Source organism: Bombyx mori, chromosome 24, assembly GCF_030269925.1.
Source record: "Bombyx mori chromosome 24, ASM3026992v2".
Taxonomy (NCBI): Eukaryota; Metazoa; Arthropoda; class Insecta; order Lepidoptera; family Bombycidae; genus Bombyx; species Bombyx mori.
Window position 1 is genome coordinate 19,215,652 of NC_085130.1, and position 19,515 is coordinate 19,235,166.

At 46.2% G+C, this 19,515-nt stretch overlaps 3 protein-coding genes across 4 annotated transcripts; 1 reads left to right on the forward strand and 2 right to left on the reverse strand.

Moving 5' to 3' along the window:
* Positions 1-1,362: 1,362 nt before the first annotated feature.
* LOC101739849 (uncharacterized) lies at positions 1,363-4,123 on the reverse strand. Its single transcript, XM_004933587.5, has 2 exons — positions 3,866-4,123; positions 1,363-2,645 (listed from the first exon to the last, which is right to left on the reverse strand). Exons 1-2 carry the CDS (start codon positions 3,975-3,977, stop codon positions 1,393-1,395), a joined length of 1,365 nt encoding a protein of 454 aa, XP_004933644.1. The 5' UTR covers positions 3,978-4,123; the 3' UTR covers positions 1,363-1,392.
* Positions 4,124-5,801: 1,678 nt separating this feature from the next.
* Positions 5,802-9,052, reverse strand: LOC110386513 (uncharacterized). 2 transcript variants are annotated; one of them, XM_021352908.3, is made up of 5 exons: positions 8,962-9,052; positions 8,564-8,677; positions 7,401-7,550; positions 7,010-7,073; positions 5,802-6,544 (listed from the first exon to the last, which is right to left on the reverse strand). In XM_021352908.3, the coding sequence occupies exons 1-5, from the start codon at positions 8,971-8,973 to the stop codon at positions 6,195-6,197; spliced, it is 690 nt and encodes a 229-aa protein (XP_021208583.2). In that variant the 5' UTR covers positions 8,974-9,052; the 3' UTR covers positions 5,802-6,194. The 2 variants fall into 2 exon arrangements, with proteins under 2 accessions (XP_021208583.2, XP_021208584.2); XM_021352909.3 differs by lacking the exon at positions 8,564-8,677 and having other exon boundaries at positions 8,962-9,051.
* Positions 9,053-9,483: 431 nt separating this feature from the next.
* Positions 9,484-19,373, forward strand: LOC101739565 (aldo-keto reductase family 1 member B1). The gene is made up of 8 exons (XM_004933585.5): positions 9,484-9,582; positions 10,364-10,504; positions 14,891-15,033; positions 15,574-15,715; positions 16,719-16,913; positions 17,546-17,745; positions 18,211-18,366; positions 19,177-19,373. Exons 2-8 carry the CDS (start codon positions 10,433-10,435, stop codon positions 19,214-19,216), a joined length of 948 nt encoding a protein of 315 aa, XP_004933642.1. The 5' UTR covers positions 9,484-9,582; positions 10,364-10,432; the 3' UTR covers positions 19,217-19,373.
* The last annotated feature ends 142 nt before the right edge of the window (positions 19,374-19,515 follow it).

The following is a 19,515-nucleotide window of genomic DNA, read 5'->3' on the forward strand; positions in this document are numbered from 1 at the left end:
TCAGTTGGTATCACTACATAGTATAAAACAAAGTCGCTTTCTCTGTCCCTATATCCCTATGTATGCTTAAATATTTAAAACTACGCCACGGAATTTTATGCGGTTTTTTTAATAGAAAGAGTGATCGAAGAGGAAGGTTTATATGTATAATAACATCCATTAAATAGTGGAGAAATCAATAAAATAATTACAGTTTCCGAAGCGAAGCGAGGGCTGGTCGCTAGTGCGATTATAAAAATAAAAGTTTATATATCAAATAGCAAAATGCGACAGCAAGGAGACGTCTGTACCACAAATTGAAAACCTGAGAAAATAAGCCTTGAAAAATATAAAACCTGTCAATGAAGGAAAAAAATTAAATTAATAATTATTCAAAATTATGATTTTTTGTTGTAGGTTTGTTAAGTTTTCTGTCTATTATTCTGCTAATCATAGGTGAGTTGTCGATAAATGAGAACGTCACTAAAGTATCGATATCGACACATAAACACGTCCCTTTAAAACATCAAACTTGACTGGCAGATATTAAATAAAAAAAACTACACCAGTGCCAAAACGGAACAACAGGAAAGTAGGTAGGTTAAAAAATTTTTTTTTTTTTTTTTTTAAACCTAAGCTGATAGCCCTAGCGGCTATTTCAGCGTAACCCTAACTTTAGTAGGTGAGCTCACGGGGCTCAAACCTGACGATGTTGCTAACACGAACCCTAGCAAGAGTCGTGCTTCGCAGAATCTACCACCGGATCGGAAACGCGACCCACTGAGAAGATCCGGCGAGAAACTCAGTGGGCTGTGTCTGAGAGTTAATTTACTCGTCGAGCCCTTCGTCGCAAGCGACGGGTTCGACGAGAACGGTGACCGGTGCTTGAAGTACCTAAAAGCACCGTTAGTGGATCGGGAGGATCCGAGATGACGTGTTTTGGGCGACGTCGACTGCTTTCCATTCTGTCCGCAGGATCGGGAATGTAGTTACCGGCGGCCACGATGAGAGGGTTCTCGTGTCGTGCCGCTTTATCGAAGTGGATTAAAAAAAAAAAAAAAATGGTGTCGCAACTGACTAATATATTAATCTGTGTATTATAAACACGTTTACTAGTATGTACTAGTATGTACTAGTATTCTGTTAAATGAACAATGAAATGGAATGGAACGACATGAAGTTTATTAATGAAGACTTTTTTCAATGCTTATATGGGTGGACGACCTCACGGCCTCACGGCCCACCTGGTGTGAGTAAGTGGTTACTAGAGCCTACACCCACACACTTAGTCCATGCATCGAACTTTCAAATACAGAATCTTCAAATTGATTTAATGTGAGGTAGTACACGCGGAAAGCCGCATCAAATAAAAGATCAGGTAAATCGAATTAGTCATGGTTTATTTCAGCAAGATCATTCATATGGCTTGAAACTCATTTTTGCTCGTGGATAAGGATTCTTGAAACTGGGCACTGAGGCGTAATTGAAGGCTCCGGGCAGCACAGCGGGCTGGTCTCTTTGTTCGCGTCTCAAGATGACACGCGGCTTGTCGAGCGGAGGGCAGGCTTCAGTAGCGAACCGCCTCAAGCGCTTGTGGTAGATCGGAGTCTTTCTGTGAGTGCTCTCGGTCCTCTGAAAGGCACAAGACGACGCTTGCCGCGAGCACGGCGACTGTTTGTTTACTATGGCATCCCAAGCATTGGGTTTGTTCTCAAGGGTGCAGTTCGACACAGCCTCGGCGCTGCCCGGGGCTTGCGTGCTATACGGACAAACCAGGGATGAGATTACTGGAGGCTTCGGCTTCTTGGCGTCGGCAGGCTGCGGCGTGCTCAGTCCGGGCGCACCCGTCGTGTTGAAGGGAAAGAACTTCGAAATACCCAACTTCGGACCCTCGCGGGCGGGCGTAATGTGATTCGCCGGTATGATGTTCGGATTCAGCTTTGCAGGAAGTCGTGGGTCTGTATTTTCGATTGCGCTCCCACCAGGACATACGCAAGATGGGATTGCGCATTTCGGGCACGGGCACGGGCCGCACGGTGCGCATGGCCTGCAAGGCGCACAAGGACCGCACGGCGCGCACGGTCCGCACGGGCCGCATGGCGCGCACGGTCCGCACGGGCCCGGCCCATTCGGTCCCACTGGATAACACGTGCCGCTGACGTGGTAAGGACCGCAGAACCAGTACCCATAGGGATAGTAATAGTAGCCCGTCATGTACTGGACGCAGCGCGGCGGCTGGTTCGAGGGTGGCGGCAGACAGCCACAGCCCGATGGACAGCCGCACGGGCCGCACGGGAACGGACACGGCCCACTCGTCGGGGGCGTACCAGCCGGCTTAGAGTACGACCTCTTTAGACCAACCACAGGTGTAACGGGCTGCAGCAAACCCAAAGCACATAACGGGCAGTGAGGGGGGCATTGAATAGGAGCTTTGATGGAAACGCAAGAAACAGCTCTAGTTCCAAAGGGGCCCATGTGATCGCTTGGTCGGCAACTCTTCTTGAGCTCTGTAACAAGGCTGGGACACGACACGCTGTAGTGGCGACCAGTTCGTCTAGTCGCTCGTCCGCCGCACGGAGTCACCAGTACCTTCGTTTGTGCAGTCTTCGCGCTTCTGACGGAGCGACCACGGCTCTCCCGCCGGCCGCGACTCCTCACCGCAGCCACTGTAAAGTTACGTTGCAGTTTCATATCCACTGAAACATCATATCATATAATATCTAAGAATAAAAGACAATTTAGCTTAGACTTCAGTTTATTTCTTAGTGTTATTGTTAGTTATAAACGGTAATGGAGCACTCCGGTCGGGCTTAATTCAATTTCGAAGGCGGTACCAGTTGGTCCGTCACGGGGTCACCTTGACAACCCCCGTGGCGCTGATGCGAGACAAGTTCTTTTCCTCTTTCTTCAGCTCCTCAGGTTTCGTAGCTCCTTGATAGCTGCATGCTGGACAAGTGGCTGATTCACATTTCTTTGGCGGGCTTGGACATGGGCATGGGCACGGGCTTGGGCAAGGGCCGCATGGTCCGCAAGGTCCGCACGGACCACAGGGACCACAGGGACCACAAGGGCCCGGGAATCGGCAAGGCCCACAAGGCCCGCATGGACCATACGGGCAAGGGTATCGACACGGACCGCAAGGCCCGCATGGACCACAAGGCCCGCATGGCCCGCACGGAGGACACGGTCCAGGGCACGGACCGCACGGCCCACAGGGACCACATGGACATCCGCAACTAGGACAGCCCTCTTTCTTCTCGTCCTTCTTCTCAGCGTAATTTCGCCACGAGACGAGCTGGTCGCCGCGTCCCGGGCGCCAGGTCTCGGAGACGGACGCGTCGCTTCGGGCCGCCACTGTAAAGGACATCCAAGCATTAATAACCCGGCGAGGGAGCCCGCCGGCGCCGTGCTGCAAGGGGAACGTACGCGATCTCGCCGAGTGATTAGTGCCTGGAGGTCCGCCGCGGCGCCGACCGCCTCCCTCCTACACAACCCCGCCAGCGCGACCGGTGCCATTAGCGGACAACAAATCTATCTGCCCATTTATGTAATGCGACTTTATTACTTTGTACAATGTTTAATTACTCGCCAAGTGACAAATACAATTCCACGGTATAATTTTCCTATTTGCCCGTCATCAAGAACAAAGTACTAGAAACATCTAGAAGTAGGTATGTGCACACGACGAGACTGAGCCGAAAAGATGTTTATGAACCTTCTACGACATACGATAAGATTTTCTAACGGTTTCTACAATTTGTACCACAAAAATAATCACGTGGAAGTAATCGGTAATTGATTAAAAAATTGACAAAACTCTGAGCGGAACTAAGTATTAGTAGATTTCTTGTATTTGTTGTAGTTTATAGAGTAACTTTGAACTTACATAACGGCGCGGTGCTTTTCTTGGTGCCCGCGGAAGTCAAAGCTCGCCCCTTGATGCATTTTAAGAACGACACATTTTTCGTCAAAACAGCCTTCCTCAGAACTAAAGCCATTGTTTACGTTGATTTTGTTTACTCGCCGGTTTGTTACTTGAAAATTTTGTATTGTTTTTTGTTAATTTTACTAAAAATTCGTGGCCATGTCAGGAGGGGGTGGTGAAGCTAGTGCTAGAACAAGAGATGTAATGTTTCAAACCCAAATTCGAATTTTACTTTCTTCTTTTTAAAAATTCTTTCAAAGATTCAATCGAAAAAGGTTTCATTGCATTATAGTTTTTATGTACTTAAAGAATTTTCAATTATGGTCTGATTGTGAGATGCGCTTACTTATTTCTATCTCCTTATCTAAGGCAAACTGAGCAGGGCTTAAAATTTTCAAAAATTCTTTGTTTTAGTCCAACAGGGCGAAAAGTTAATAAGTTAAAGACGAAAGAAACATAGCACTCAAATATTTGTCAACCTATTTTTAGAACTCAAATTATTACGGAATGAGTTCAGTCTGATTCTTTCATAGCTGGAAGATTTAGCAAAATATCAACACGACCGATTACTATTGAACAATAGAGGGCGTTAATATATAGTTAAGGATTACCTCTTAAAAAATACAAAGTATAGATAATACAAATTTAAATAGAAAAAGCTACTTTTGACTACTTGACTGCATTCATATTGTGATTTGTATACGTGCTTACTCCTGCCACTTACTGCCATTTGGACCGTAGAAAAAAGTACTAAAATTGTACAATTAAAAAAAAAAGATTTTTATCGATAGAATTATATTGGGGTGCTGGGTTTTGGGATAAATAAAACTTCCACCGAAGTACAAATTAAAACCATTACTTAAGCACTTAGAACACTGAACTGCTTCTATTCTCTACAATTATTGTAAACATTCCCGGCAGGACCAGTCATTTCGATGTGTTTTCGCTATTTGATAATAGATGGCGTTGCTCTTTTTAATTTTTTATTGCTTAGATGGGTGGACGAGCTCACAACCCATCTGGTGTTAAGTGGTTACTGAAGCCCATAGACGTCCACAATGTAAATGCGCCACCCACCCTGAGACACAAGTTCCAAGGTCCCAAGTATAGTTACAACGGCTGCCCCATCCTTCAAACCGAAACGCATTACTGCTTCACGGCAGAAACAGGCAGGGTGGTGATACCTACCCGCGTGGACTCACAAGAGGTCCTACCATCTGTAAAAAGCAGTTTTCAATTTTACTAGTTCTTTTGATATTCTTTTCTGCTAGTCGACGACAGATGGTGTTACTCTTACCGGCGTAACAATGTCAATAATTTGTTATTGTTTATATACCGACCCCCGACAGTTTGAAGTGCGGGTGTATAGACTCGTGCGTTAAGCATCATCTCGCTCATGAGACCGGAATGCATGCCTGCTGTGCGGCAGGATTGGACAGGATGTGAGCACGCGCCATGTACGTAAGTTAACTACAAACTCTAATGACAAAGGAAAGATCTTCACCCTGTACATCCCCTGCAGTCTATTTGTTTTGTTCTGTTGTGACTGTTCCTCATTCATGAACACTGTTTGTTTGAACCTAGTCGTGCTCAGGGTTGCATCACGATCGGATGAGTGGTTCATGAACACACACAGTACAAAGGTGCCAAGAAACAATCACGTGAATATTTTCTAGCGGAAGTCAGCTACAGCAGTAAGCGGCGGCCTGGCTGTGCCCCCGGCGCTGCTGTTGTCCGTGAGTGACGGTAACCACTTACCACCAGGGGGGCAGTTAGCTCAGCTGTATTTTAAGCCATCAAAACATTTAAGTCAATTTTAGTTTTCTACTCTTTGCAATCGAGGGATTTATTTATTATTTATTTATTAAACTAAAAACTACCACGCGTTTAATAAAACTTTCATAAAATTTATATATTTAATATACATATAGTATGTATGGTACAAATATTAAGTATCAAAATCTTATAAATATAATTAGAAGCGTATGGTGAGTGTTCGAATAATTGACACAAAACAAGTTCCGTCGTCGTTTCTGGAAGGAGCAGCTCGGCATGATGCTCTGTCTTTGTCTAACGTGAGCGTCAGATGAGCGATGCATGTGGCCAGCCCTAACACTAGTCGGGCCCGCGGCATGGTCCACGGGCGACAGGCGACAGGCGAGCTCCGGACTAATGACTGTCCACACTAAGAGATGGCGTCGCCATGGCTTCACAAACTCCTCCCTTTGAACATTTCCTGTGAGAGCCCGTCCGTCCGTACATCACGATCGCGACTTCTCTATCGACGGCATCATTCGTCATAGCTTCCACTGTCGTCATCGATGTCACTGCTCGCGGAGAGCGTCGACACAGACTCGGGATCGTCACTGAGGCGCCCGTCGGTGTGGCCGGCGACTGCAGGACTGGGCGGATATGCGTTCGCATTCAACTGAGGCGGGGCGGTCGCACCGGGGTGAGGGGGGTTGGGGGGAGTAGAACTGGCAAGGGGCGGGTTGAGGGAAGCCTGATTGGGATTGACCGGGTCGGCGACGTTCGGTTTCATACAGCTTGCCACGTTGAAGCACGACCACAGGGACGTCAGCCAGGCGAAGCACGACGCGCACACCGCCGGCTGGAGCAGCCCGGGCTGGGGGCACCCACCTGCGGTCGCGGTATATGAGGTCAGTAAAAGAATCTATCGGCAAACTCAAGAAATCTGGCGAGAACCTGAACCGCTCTGACAATGATGACCGGACTCGTCGACTGTAAAACAGACCCGGCGCGGACTTCGGTAACATGTCAATTCTGACAGATTTCTTTTGTTTGCTACTAGAATTCGGCAACATTATTAATATCAGAATGTGTCGAACGCGGGGTATTCCGGGACACCAGCGGCACCGTCTGGGCGGCCCGACGGGCTGCCGTACCGAGACGGCCGACGATTCATAGCCTTCGATTCGCCTCGAAGGCTGCGTCGGCTGGGCGTCCTTGGGGTGAGCCGCGCCGTCTGGTTGTAGTGTTGACCGCGGTAGCCCCCCTACCTCATCCGGGTTCTGACCTCGGAAGGGATCGGACGTCGGGTGCAAGAGAAAAAAAAAGGTATCTTCCCCGGCCTGGCCTTATAACCTGGTTGCTGGTAGGGCGGCGGGACGCTCGGCTGTTGACTCACTTGACCTTGAGGAGACGCGGGCTGGAATAATACATAACACGTAGGTAACGGTCTTTCAAATATTAGTATACGTAATCACGGACATAGATTATAGGAAAAGGGTTTAGGAGGTCTGATCTCCCCCACTACCCGCGGGATAAGAAACAAATAATTAAATAGAAACATTTGCATATCATGGAAAAAATAAACATCATCACGTTAGCCGCTGTCCCACGCCACGGAGCCGATACGTTATCCTTGTGTGCCTTGAGTGAAGCATTTCAATACTTCCCTTTCGTTACCTTTTGATCTGATCTGGATGATGACTTTACGTTTGTTTTACGATTAGCGATTTAAGTCAATTTGTACATTCTGGCTTCCGTATGGAGGTGAGGCGGTGCCGGGCTGCTGCTGTCCAGGGGCCAGGCTCCGCAGTCCGCCCACGATCGGCTGAGTATATGGCTGCTGCGGCGGGTTTTCACTCTCTGGGTTGATTACGTTCGATAGATATTCTTCAGCCTGCAATGTGACCATAACGAATGCGTATTTCGGCTTTTTTTTCCCTACCTATGCTGATAGCCTTGAGAGGCTATTTCAGCTTCGCCCTAACATGTAGGTGAGCTCACGGGGCTCAAACCGGAGTGCTGCTAACACTGGCCCTAGCAAGAGCAGTGCTTCGCAGAATCTACCACGGGATCGGAAACACGACCCACTGAGAAGATCCGGCGAGAAACACAGTGAGCTGTGTCTGTGGGTTAATTCGCTCGTCGAGCCCTTCGTCGCAAGCGACGGGTTCGACGAGGATCGTGACCGGTGCTTGAGGTAGGTACTATATTGGCTGGACATCATCAGTGTGATTATTAAATGACCGTAGACTAAGAGTGCTCAAGTATTACAATATCGGGCCACTTGTGGGATATTTGTAACGTGACGAGTGTACGTCTGCGGACCACAGGGTGGCATCACATAAATTAATTACGTGACGAAATTTGTAATTTCTGTGTTTGAGTGTTATGTTGATTGCTATCCCTCCATGAATAAATAAATAAGTGGGTCGGAGTAGCTGATAATCAGGGTTTGCATTACGCACCGGCTGGGACCGCTGTCCTGTCTATCTCTGCCGTGGTGTCAGGGCCTTACACAAGACAATATTAAACCTTGTCAGGTCTCGAAGGGGGTGGTTGCATACACGTCGTGATGTCTATGAGCTCTGGACACTTCACATCGTGTAGGTCGTGCGCTAGTTTGTCTAGCAACACAATGCTCATGCCTAATTGCATATTTATCTTTAGGTACACATGTGCTCGTAGAGAAAGACAGAGAAAACAAACAGACCCAGAAAACATGGTTTTCTGCGCATACTATACCGGTCTGTCGTCTGCGTGTGAGCCGACCCTTAGTAAAGTCCACGACAGGCCTGTCAGGTAACGTTATCAGTGACAAATATCGGGAAGAGTCATATAATGTGAACACACGTTGAGGCGTGAGTCGGCGCGGCCACCAACTAACTTAACAACAATACAAATATTCACTTGAACGTTGCGAGGCCGGTGTGGCGTGGTATCCGGGGACAGACCCCGCCCTGCCGGCGTCGGCTGCTGCGGACCCCGCGTCACCGACGCGACCTGGTGCCGGGCCCGTCCAGCCTGTGGGCACGCCACTGAGTACAGGCCTTAGTAACAACCAGGTCATTAAGATTCGTTTTCAAAATCTGACCGGTCCGGTGAAGGAGGACGTGAACGTGAGATTTATTCATTGATCTTGATGATTTAACGAACACACGGCTCGTCCGATGTTGAGTGATATCCGATGTCCATAGAAATAGCGTCATGAATATCGCAGCCTCGAGCCGCCCCCTGGTGTTACAAGGGCGGCGTCTTCGTGCAGCGCACGCGAGATGCAACTGAGCTGCTATTTGTTAAAGACGTACCGAGTTACCCATTGTATGCGTTGTGCAGTCGTCGAATTAATATAGTGTTGCGTGACATGGTGACGACGCGCGTGACGCGAGTGACGCGAGTGACGGGAGTGACGCGCCGCTGACAGAGGACCATAGAGAGAGAGCCGGTTTACTCTGTGAGTGTGGCGCAAACGGTAACCTCATGCCGCGGAAAGATATCATCATGAAATTAATTGTTTTACTTTTTTTTTGCCCTACCTAAGCTGAAGCCTTGAGAGGCTATATCAGCGTCGCCTTAACTAGTAGGTGAGCTCACGGGGCTCAAACCTGATAACGCTGCTAACACGAACCCTAGCAAGAGCCGTGCTTCGCAGAATCTACCACCGGATCGGAAACGCGACCCACTGAGAAGATCCGGCGAGAAATTCAGTGGGCTGTGTCTGAGGGTTCATTTACTGACAGTCTCTTTGCGCCGAGATGAGTCACGGGATCTCTCTCCATGCGGACTCACATAACAACCAATCACTAGTGAGTGTTGGAAAACTTCAGTTACGCCGCGCCATTGGAAGGAATGCGACGAGGATAGCCCACAAGAGATGATGACGAGATCGCTCCAGTGGAATATCGATTAGATCATCAATTATTATCACAGTAAGTACTCCTCTAAATTTCGACGAATCTCACCCGAGTCTGAATTTAACTTGATGAGTTTAAATAATGTTTCAAGTGCAACAAAACACCCAGGCTTCGGATGGGGGCGAGTCCCCGGACCCCCACCCCCTCCCCACCCCGCGCCGGACCACGCGTCGCGGCGGCTGATTGTTCAAGGATATAATTTTCCATTGGAATGATTCACAGTCCGAATATTCCGATGATTAGTGTACGTTTTCACTACTGCAATCGAGAATAGAATAGTGTTTATTTAGACGTAGGTAGGCAGCGACTTGGCTCTGCCCCTGGTATTGCTGAAGTCCATGGGCGACGGTAACCACACACCATCAGGTGGGCCGTATGCTCGTCTGCCTACAAGGGCAATAAAAAAAAAAACTTTGTAGTGGGTGCTTCTATTAATCTCTTGGAAGAGCTCACAGGCCATCTGTAGTTAAGAGGCTAGCGGAGGTCATAGATAGGACTACGTGGCCGCTGCCACTCTTGGGACTTGAGGTCTAATTTTCAATTGTTAGAGACAATAAGCAACAGTTTAGTTGTTTTCTTGAATGTAGTCACGGTCAGGGGCAACCGTGCTCACTCGCCATCAAGGCCATACTCTATGCTATGCTGAAGACTTTTTTTACTGCAATAAAATATAATGAGACCGAAATAGTGATAAATTTGTGGTCCACGACCGCGTAAATCGCAATAGTGAAACAGTACCTTTAGCGCGTGCAAGGATCGTGTTATAACAACATCGTTTCCCTCCTAATGCGTTCAGTTGATCGGCGACCGTCGCACTGATCGCATCGAGCACCGAGCACCGAGCAGCAAGCATCAAGCATCAAGCATGGCCGCGCCAGTCCCCGTCATATTCAACAACGGACGCACGTGTCCCGTCATCGGACTAGGAACTTGGAAGGTGAGTCGGCTACGGTTTTGTCTGCACTCGAATATAAAGCAGTTAGTTATTCCTTAAACACATTTGAGCAAAGATTTGTTTATTTATTGCCGTGCGGGTAGAATTAAATAACTTTAATATTAATGTGGGTGTTAACACGAAACTTGCTGTATGCACCGCACCACATTAAGCGATCATCCTACACAGGACACGATATGAGTGACGTTTATTTATTTATAACTTTATATACTAGACAGTATAAAGGCGGACTTAATGCCATAGGCATTCTCTGACAGTCTACCTTAGGGGAGTGCAGAGATGAACCTTGGTAGGTGTAGTGTGATAGCGATATTACTTAAACATACCTTTTTATTTTACCTTTTTATTATTTTGTTTAAGATCATTATTGTTACCGTACATTGATACTCGTGAAGAAGGATCATTTCTAGTTAATAACCAGACGGTTACGGCCACGTATCTCTCTAATTAAGAAAGAATGAAACGCCATTCTTTTTCCCGGGACAGAGTCGCACAGTCGTGAGTAGCCGCTGGTCCAGACTGCCGGTCGATTTGTAGACCAGGCACACTCCGTCGTGTCGCAGATATACCCGGCCTTGTCCGGGTCGCGTCTTTTACCATCATAAAACCATGTGTTAATCTTAATATAGATTCTAATTCTTAATAATTCTTCTGCGAAACTGCTTAACCGATTTTGATGATTTTTGTGTGTGTTGGTGTGAATTTGAGCCTGGTTTAGATTCATAGTTCCGTCCGCTGTACGGCGTGTGTGCAGTACTGTGCAGGACGACGCGACGCGACGCGACGTGTGGCGGGGCGCTAGTCTTATGTTATAAACTGCGAAATTTCATTCAAATCCATTCATTCAGTTTTGCGCAATCTGCTAACGAACACACAGATTGTCGAATTAATTCTCATGTTTTTGTTTTTTTTTATATTTACATAAACTTTAGTGTAAATTGTGGTAATTCTGGGGTAATTCTGGGGTCTGGCGGATGCTGCGTGCATCCCCGTCGCGTCGGTACGGACCCCCTCCCCGCACTCCTCGCCCCCGGGTCTGCACGTGCACGTGCTCTTTTTTTTTGCTTATTTTTTTTATTTTTTATTGCTTAGATGGGTAGACGATCTTATAGCCCACCTGGTGTTAAGTGGTTACTGGAGCCCATAGACATCTACAACGGAAATGCGCCACCCACCTTGAGATATAAGTTCTAAGGTCTCAGTATAGTTACAACGGCTGCCCCGCCCTTCAAACCGAAACGCATTACTGCTTCACGGCAGAAATAGGCAGGGTGGTGGTACCTACCCGTGCGGAGTCACAATAGGTCCTTTGTGACCAGTGATTTTTTTTTTTTTCCTACCTTAGCTGATAGCCTTAGAGGCTATTTCAGCGTAACCGTGGCTAGTAGGTGAGCTCACGGGGCTCAAACCTGACGACGTTGCTAGCACGAACCCTAGCAAGAGTCGTGCTCCGCAGAATCTACCACCGGATCGGAAACGCGACCCACTGAGAAGATCCGGCGAGAAACTCAGTGGGCTGCGTCTGAGGGTTAATTTACTCGTCAAGCCCTTCGTCGCAAGCGACGGGTTCGACGAGAACGGTGACCGGTGCTTGAAGTACCTAGAAGCACCGTCAGTGGATCGGGAGGATCCGAGATGACGTGTATAATAATATAATATACCACAATTGAACATTCCATTAGCAACGCTGATTGGTGCCTACCATTATTATCGCATTGTACCAGTGGCAAATTGAAAATTGAAGTTAAAACTACCTGATATATTTTTTATCATTTTATTATTTTTATAGCCCTTGTAGGCAGACGAGCATACGGCCCACTTGATGGTGAGTGGTTACCGTCGCCCATGGACTTCAGTAATGCCCGGGGCAGAACCAAGCCGCTGCCTACCTTTAAGTACTCTCCGCAAGCCTCGTTTGAAAAAGGACATATCATAGCGTTCGGGAAACACCGTGGAGGAGGGAGCTCATTCCATAGCCGGGCCCTTCGGATTGTCGATAATCCCATTCTCACGCATCGTTTGGAAGCTCTGAGTCTGCGGGAAGACTTCGCTGTTCTCCGCATTTTTTACCGTATATTCTTTGGGAAGTGCTCTGAGGAATTGTTTGTTGAAATGATTCCATCATCTCGTTTTTACCATCGCTCCGCCCGCCACCGGAGTAGAGCTCATTCATACTACCTGGAGCCACTGCGGTCATCCACAGTGCGTTTACAGAGATCCTTTTTACATATTAGGTACTAGCGGCCCGCTCCGGCTCCGCTCGGGTCTTTAACAAAAATTTTAGTGTTTCTTAAATAAAAGAACACTTACTGCGGCATAACTATAAGTGTAATAGTAAGATATATGCTGGCGCGACACTTTTTGTAACTAATAATGAGTTTTACAAAGTCGTAGGTGGTACATTATTTTATTCTATCATCAATAGTTTTCGCCGGGGACGCCATGTAAAGAATATTTTAGTTAATTATTTTACACATTGGGCTACATTATTGGAGTTTTAGTAAAGATCCCTAATGTTTTCAAAAAAGAAGCCTATGTCACTCGCGAATAGTGTAGCTTCCAAACAGTGAGAGAATTTTTGAAATCGGTTCAGTGGTTTCGGAGCCTATTCAATACAAACAAACAAACAAATGTCTCCTTTTTATAATATTAGTATATAAGTATAGATAAGGTAACGCTGTGTGTACATAAGCATTACGCAAGTCCGCGGCGTCGGTTCTGCCCTCAAACACAGTTTATGTAACGTGTTAATTTTTCATTGTTTTGATTTGAACGTTGATGTCAAACAATAGACAAGGCCGGAGCGTGTCTCCTCTCGTTTTGTTCACCTAGAGACGACGAAGACGAAAGATAGATTTGATTTAAACAAGCAGTGTTGTAAACATCTCATCATGCACGCTGGAATCTTTATAATAATATATTAATATGTGAAGCAAAAACTTTGTACCCCTTTATTACGAAAATTGCACGGACGGAGGATTATGAAACTTCCCACACTTATAGAGAATATAGAGAATGAGTGCAGAATGTTAACATTGTTTTTAATTATGCATTAATAATACAATGAATCAATAAAGAAAACATTACACACACTACCATGTATTTGACGCACACACGCATGCATACTATTTATTGTCAAACTTTTGTTCTTGACGTCTGTGGCCAAATTGAGAATAGATTAAATATTGTTTGTCTGTATTAATATTTACCTAAAGTGTAGTCTTGGCGAAATTTTTGATTATAGAAGTACAAACTTATAATTTTCATTATAGTTGAATTTCGACTACTGCGGGACCACTAGTAATAATTGATATTTGATGGTTATTTAAGTACCTACCTAATGTAGTGAATATATGTATACTAATCTATACCTCTATATCTATACTAATATTATAAAAAGGAAAGATTTGTTTATTTGTATTGTATAGGCTCCGAAACTACTGAACCGATTTGAAAAATTCTTTCACTGTTTGGAAGCTACACTATTCCCGAGTGACATCTTTTTTGAAATAATTAGGGATCCTTACTAAAATTTCAATAATATAACCCAAGTTGTAAAAAAATTACCTAAGATATTCTTTAGATCGCGTGCCATGCGACAACTATTGATGATAGAATAAAATAATGTACTACGACTTTGTAGAACATATTACTTATGGTTATCTTTTATTTAAAAAAATAAAACAACTTCAAATATCGTTGAAATGTTAAAGTCCCGAGCGGAGCCGGAGCGGGCCGCTTGTATTAAATATAACTAGCTCGTGGAGTCTACGCTCGGCTGTGGTTGCCCGCCCGCTCACTATGTAATGTCAGCTTCTTAAATCAATAAGTATTGTTATTGCTGTGATCACCGGGACTCAGGGCGGGTATCACAACGTGAATGTCGCCACCCACTTTGAGACACGAGGCTGCTCTCAAACGTATTGTTATTCAATTGTCACAACAAACCAAAATTGACTGCGACATGTTTCTTGAAGTGAGGCTTGAAAGGCCATAGCGGTTGGTAGGTAGGTGGTTTTGCTGTGTCCCTGGCATTGCCAATGTCTGTGGGCGGTGGTGAAACATTATAAGGTAGATAAGTATCTTGTGATATACTGGTGGTAGGACCTCTTGAGTCCGCACGGGTAGGTACCACCGCCCTGCCTATTTCTGCCGTGAAGCAGTAATGCGTTTCGGTTTGAAGGGTGGGGCAGCCGTTGTAACTATACTTGAGACCTTAGAACTTATATCTCAAGGTGGGTGGCGCATTTACGTTGTAGATGTCTATGGGTTCCAGTAACCACTTAACGCCAGGTGGTAAAAAAAAAAAAGTATATTTTTTCCTTTGGATGTCAACAAGTAACTGATAAAGCGCGATGTCTTCTCCAGTCTAAGCCAGGAGAGGTGACCCAAGCAGTCAAAGACGCGATCGATATCGGCTACCGGCACGTGGACTGCGCCCACATCTACCTCAATGAGAAGGAGGTGGGGGACGCCTTGAGAGCCAAGTTTGAAGAAGGAAAAATCAAAAGGTACGGTGTATCTTTTATTTAGGCCAACTATTGCTTGGATGGGCCCACTGCTGTTGAGTGGTTAGTGTTGTCCATATTTTTTTATTGCTTAGATGGATGGACGAGCTCACAGCCCACCTGGTTTTAAGTGGTTTCTGGAGTCCATAGACATCTACGACGTAGATGCAACACCCACCTTGACATATAAGTTCTAAGGTCTCAGTACAGTTACAACGGTTGCCCCACCCTTCAAACCGAAACACACACACCCTGCAAATCAGGACAATGGGTCTGTCACCATTGTACAAGTAACTGTCATCCTGCTCCGTTGGAGTACGCGCGTCTACTGCTCCGATGATGCATTGCGCAACAGAGGCAACACCTCCGCCGCGGTGTAGCGCGCTGGAGTCCGGCTCTCCGTGAGGATCAACGGCCCCTCTACCAATTAAACTCCGTCCCTTCGGACAGGGAGAGGGAACTATTTATTCCCAAACTCAAAAGGGACACTCCTGATCGCTGCAAAACAATATTGAATACTGGCGTTGTTTGTTTATTCCACAGAGAGGATATCTTCATAACGTCCAAGTTATGGTGCACGTTCCACCGCCCTGATCTCGTGGAGGAAGCTATCAAGACCTCGTTAAAGAATCTGGGTTTGGAGTACTTGGATCTCTATCTGATACACTGGCCCCAGGCCTTCAAGGTAAGCCAGCCACTCGACTCATTGTGCGCTGTCTGAGTAGATGATTGTTCGCGTAAGCGTCGCCCCTCAGCCGATGACTGATATCTCATCACATTGGTACAGTGGCTGTACGACCATTCAAATTAGAATTCCATGGATACCTCGCGGTAGAAAGTTCGGGATGGTGATATCGTAACCACAATCGCTTCGAGAGAACTTGTTTCAAAGAAAAATATCCCAGGTGCATGGATTCTGTGTGCTCTTGGTAAAATAATAATAATAATTTAATAACAATAATTTATTTAGGTATTTCTCTCTTAAAGGTATAGTGCAAATATAAATAGATATTAACCTTATAATCTATTTTGTAAGCCTTTGAAAGAGCTGAAGTCTGTACTAGGTTCAAAGACCTGTATTACTGATATCCAGACTCCTTCCTCTTAAGATAGATTAGGTTATGTCGTGAACAGATATCGCGGACTAGCGTTGAGAGATCAGGTGTTATCATTTAAGTAGGTCGTTGTGCGTGTAGTGTGTGTGTGTGTGCATCGATGTGTGTGTACATACATAGGTGTGAGTGATTTAATTGGGCTCAGAAATCAAAAAGCAGTTCACTTCACAGTCCGGAGCAAGTTCTCTGTTTGCTCGTAGTCTAGGTCGTGAAGACAATTTGTTAGTGCATGTTTGCATTGGGTCTGTGTCATGGGGTATATATTCATTTTATTGTATACTAGCTGACCCGGCAGACTTCGTAGTACTTCAATAAATAAAAGAACTAAACTTTTGTATAAAATAAACTTAAAACAAACAAAAGGAATCCGTCCGACGGGGGACACATCAAAGGAAAAACAAAATCTACCTTTTAAACCTTCTCTGGACTTCCACAAATAATTCAAGACCAAAATTATCTAAATCGGTCCAGCTGCTCTCGAGTTTTAGCGAGACTAACGAACAGCAATTCATTTTTATATATAGGTATAGATATAGATGAAGCTACATATTACTATACAAATTAAACATCCAGGAGGGCGACGACCTGTTCCCGAAGGATTCAGAGGACAAGTTCATCCCGTCGGCGGTGGACTACGTGGACACGTGGGGGGCGCTCGAGGCGCTGGTGGAGAAGGGCCTCACCCGCACCATAGGACTCTCCAACTTCAACAGGCGCCAGATTGAGAGAGTACTGGAAGTGGCCAAGATCAAGCCGGCTGTCCTCCAGGTACATACATATATTACTCAATTTCCCTTCGTAAAGGAATTAAGTTCTAACCGTCACGAGATCTGGTGACCAACCAGGCATAGTTAGCCAACCAGGCAAGCTAGATATCAAAAACATTTTTTACAACACAAACTGTGGCGCACGGCGCGTGCGTTATATTATACTAGCGACTTGCCCTCGCTTTGATTCGGAAACATTATATTATTGATAGTTAAGTCCCGCGATGTTACCCGCGGTTATTGTCGTACCGCGGGTGAAGCCGCGGGGCGGAGCTAGTCTAAGAAAAATAGCCTAAGTTACTCCTTAAATCATCAGCTACCTATCAGTGAAAGTCTCGTCAAAATCGGTCCAGCCGTTCCAGATATTAGCCGGAACAAAAAGACACAAAAATTGTAAAAAATGTTATTTTGGTGTATGTACCGTATATATATTCATATGCATGTATTAAAAAAGCGGTTATTTCAATATTACAAACAGACACTCCAATTTTATTTATATGTATAGATTATACCCTTAGGTTATCATATTCAGTGGTACGTTTCATTTTATTCCACGAACTTCATTCCTCCGCGAACATTATTACCCGACTGTGTGCTCCGCGGCCTCCTTCACGTAGCTCTCCTCACCCGCAGATCGAAGTGCACCCCTACCTGAACCAGGAGAAGCTGTTCGAGTTCTGCAAGAGTCGCGACATCGCGGTGACGGCCTACTCCCCGCTGGGCTCCCCCGACCGCCCCGGCGCCGCCCCCACCGCCCCCCAGCTACTACAGGACCCCAGGCTACTCGCTCTCGCAGACAAACACTCCAAGACCACTGCGCAGATCCTGATCAGGTGAATGCCTCGCAGAGGGATAGACAGAGGGAGGTTTTGAAGTCATCGTGGCCTAACGTATAAGGCGTCCGGTGCATTCGTGTTGAGCGATGCACCGGTGTTCGAATCTCAGGCGGGTACCAATTTTTCTAATGAAATACGTACTTAACAAATGTTCACGATTGACTTCCGCGGTGAAGGAATAACATCGTGTAATAAAAATGAAACCCGCAAAATTATAATTTGCGTAATTACTGGTGGTAGGACCTCACGTGAATACACGTGGGTAGATACCACCACCACCTCGCCTATTTCTGCCGTGAAGCAGTAATGCGTTTCGGTTTGAAGGGCGGGGCAGCCATTCTAACTTATATCTCAAGGTGGGTGGCGCATTTACGCTGTGGATGTCTATGGACTCTAGTAACCACTTAACACCAGGTGGGCTGTGAGCTCTTCCACCTATCTAAGCAGTACGTTTGTCTACAGATACGCCATCGATCGCGGCATGATCGTGATCCCCAAGTCCGTGACGAGGAGCAGGATACAAGAGAACTTCAACGTGTTCGATTTCCAGCTGACCCTCGAGGACATCAAGCAGATATCTGCTCTGGAATGTAACGGGAGACTCTGCACTATGGGAGAGTGAGTACACGCGTCTTCTAGCCGAGGAGCTCAGGGCGCTCACGTGATGAGTAATGAGCGGTAATAAGTAGAATGGTAATTCCCACTGTTACGTGAAACCTGGTGGTCAATAATTGAGTTGAGGTCTTTTTTATTGCCTTAGATTAATGGACGAGCTCACAGTCCAACTAGTGTTAGTACTTACTTACTAGTTAGTAGTTACTGGAGCCCATAGACGTCTACAATGTAAATGCGCCACCCACCTTGAGATTTAAGTTCTAAGGTCTCAGTATAGTTACTACAGCTACCCTACCTTTCAAACCGAAATGCATTACTGCTCCACGGCAGAAATAGGCAGGGCGCAAACGCAATTGGAGACTAAAAGTGTATCGGGCCGCAGGAGCTGCAGAGGCGCTGGGATGCCCCGGTATCTAAGCGGCTAATGTGCGCTGACTGGCGGCCAAATCCCTTGCCATGCCGTCCTGGTCTGCTTAGGCCTATACCAGGGCTTCCCAAACTTATTTTGTCTACTGCCCACTTTGAGAATAAATTATTTTTTAGCGCCCCCATTTTTTCACCTATTAAAAAACCATAACAGCGAGAGCTCAGTCGGTGTCTAAGAGTCCTCCTAAATAAAATTACAAATCGCCTTCCAAGCCACTAATTACACAACACCCCTCTTTTTTTTTTTGGGTCTCCTACCGCCCCCCTTTAGGCCTGCAGCGCCCACTTTGGGAAAAACTGGCCTATACTGTTCGTACACTATACGGAGCTCAGGGCTGAGAGCGCGTGCAGTCCCTGCGTCGTCATCATAGTACAATATGTTTGCAGCACGCACCACCCCGACTACCCCTTCCACGACGAGTACTGAGCCACGGGCGGCGGCTGCAGAGTGCAGTGAACCCTCACCGTGTTCCTACTGGCACTCACACACACGCGAGCCAGCCCAGAGTACTTCCACTCACAAATTTATTTTATTTTATATAGTTGTTAAATTGCTTCGAGTTCAATAAAGATTTTGCAGAGCATTCAATCGTTTTATTGGACGTCTGCCTTGCTGCCCCGGACCTCGCACTACCGCCGTCAGCGAGAACAGTGTGTTGTCCGTGGACTACAGGGGTGGGCGTTCGGTTGTAGCAACCGCAAATAGGAGAGTTCGGTAATAAAAGC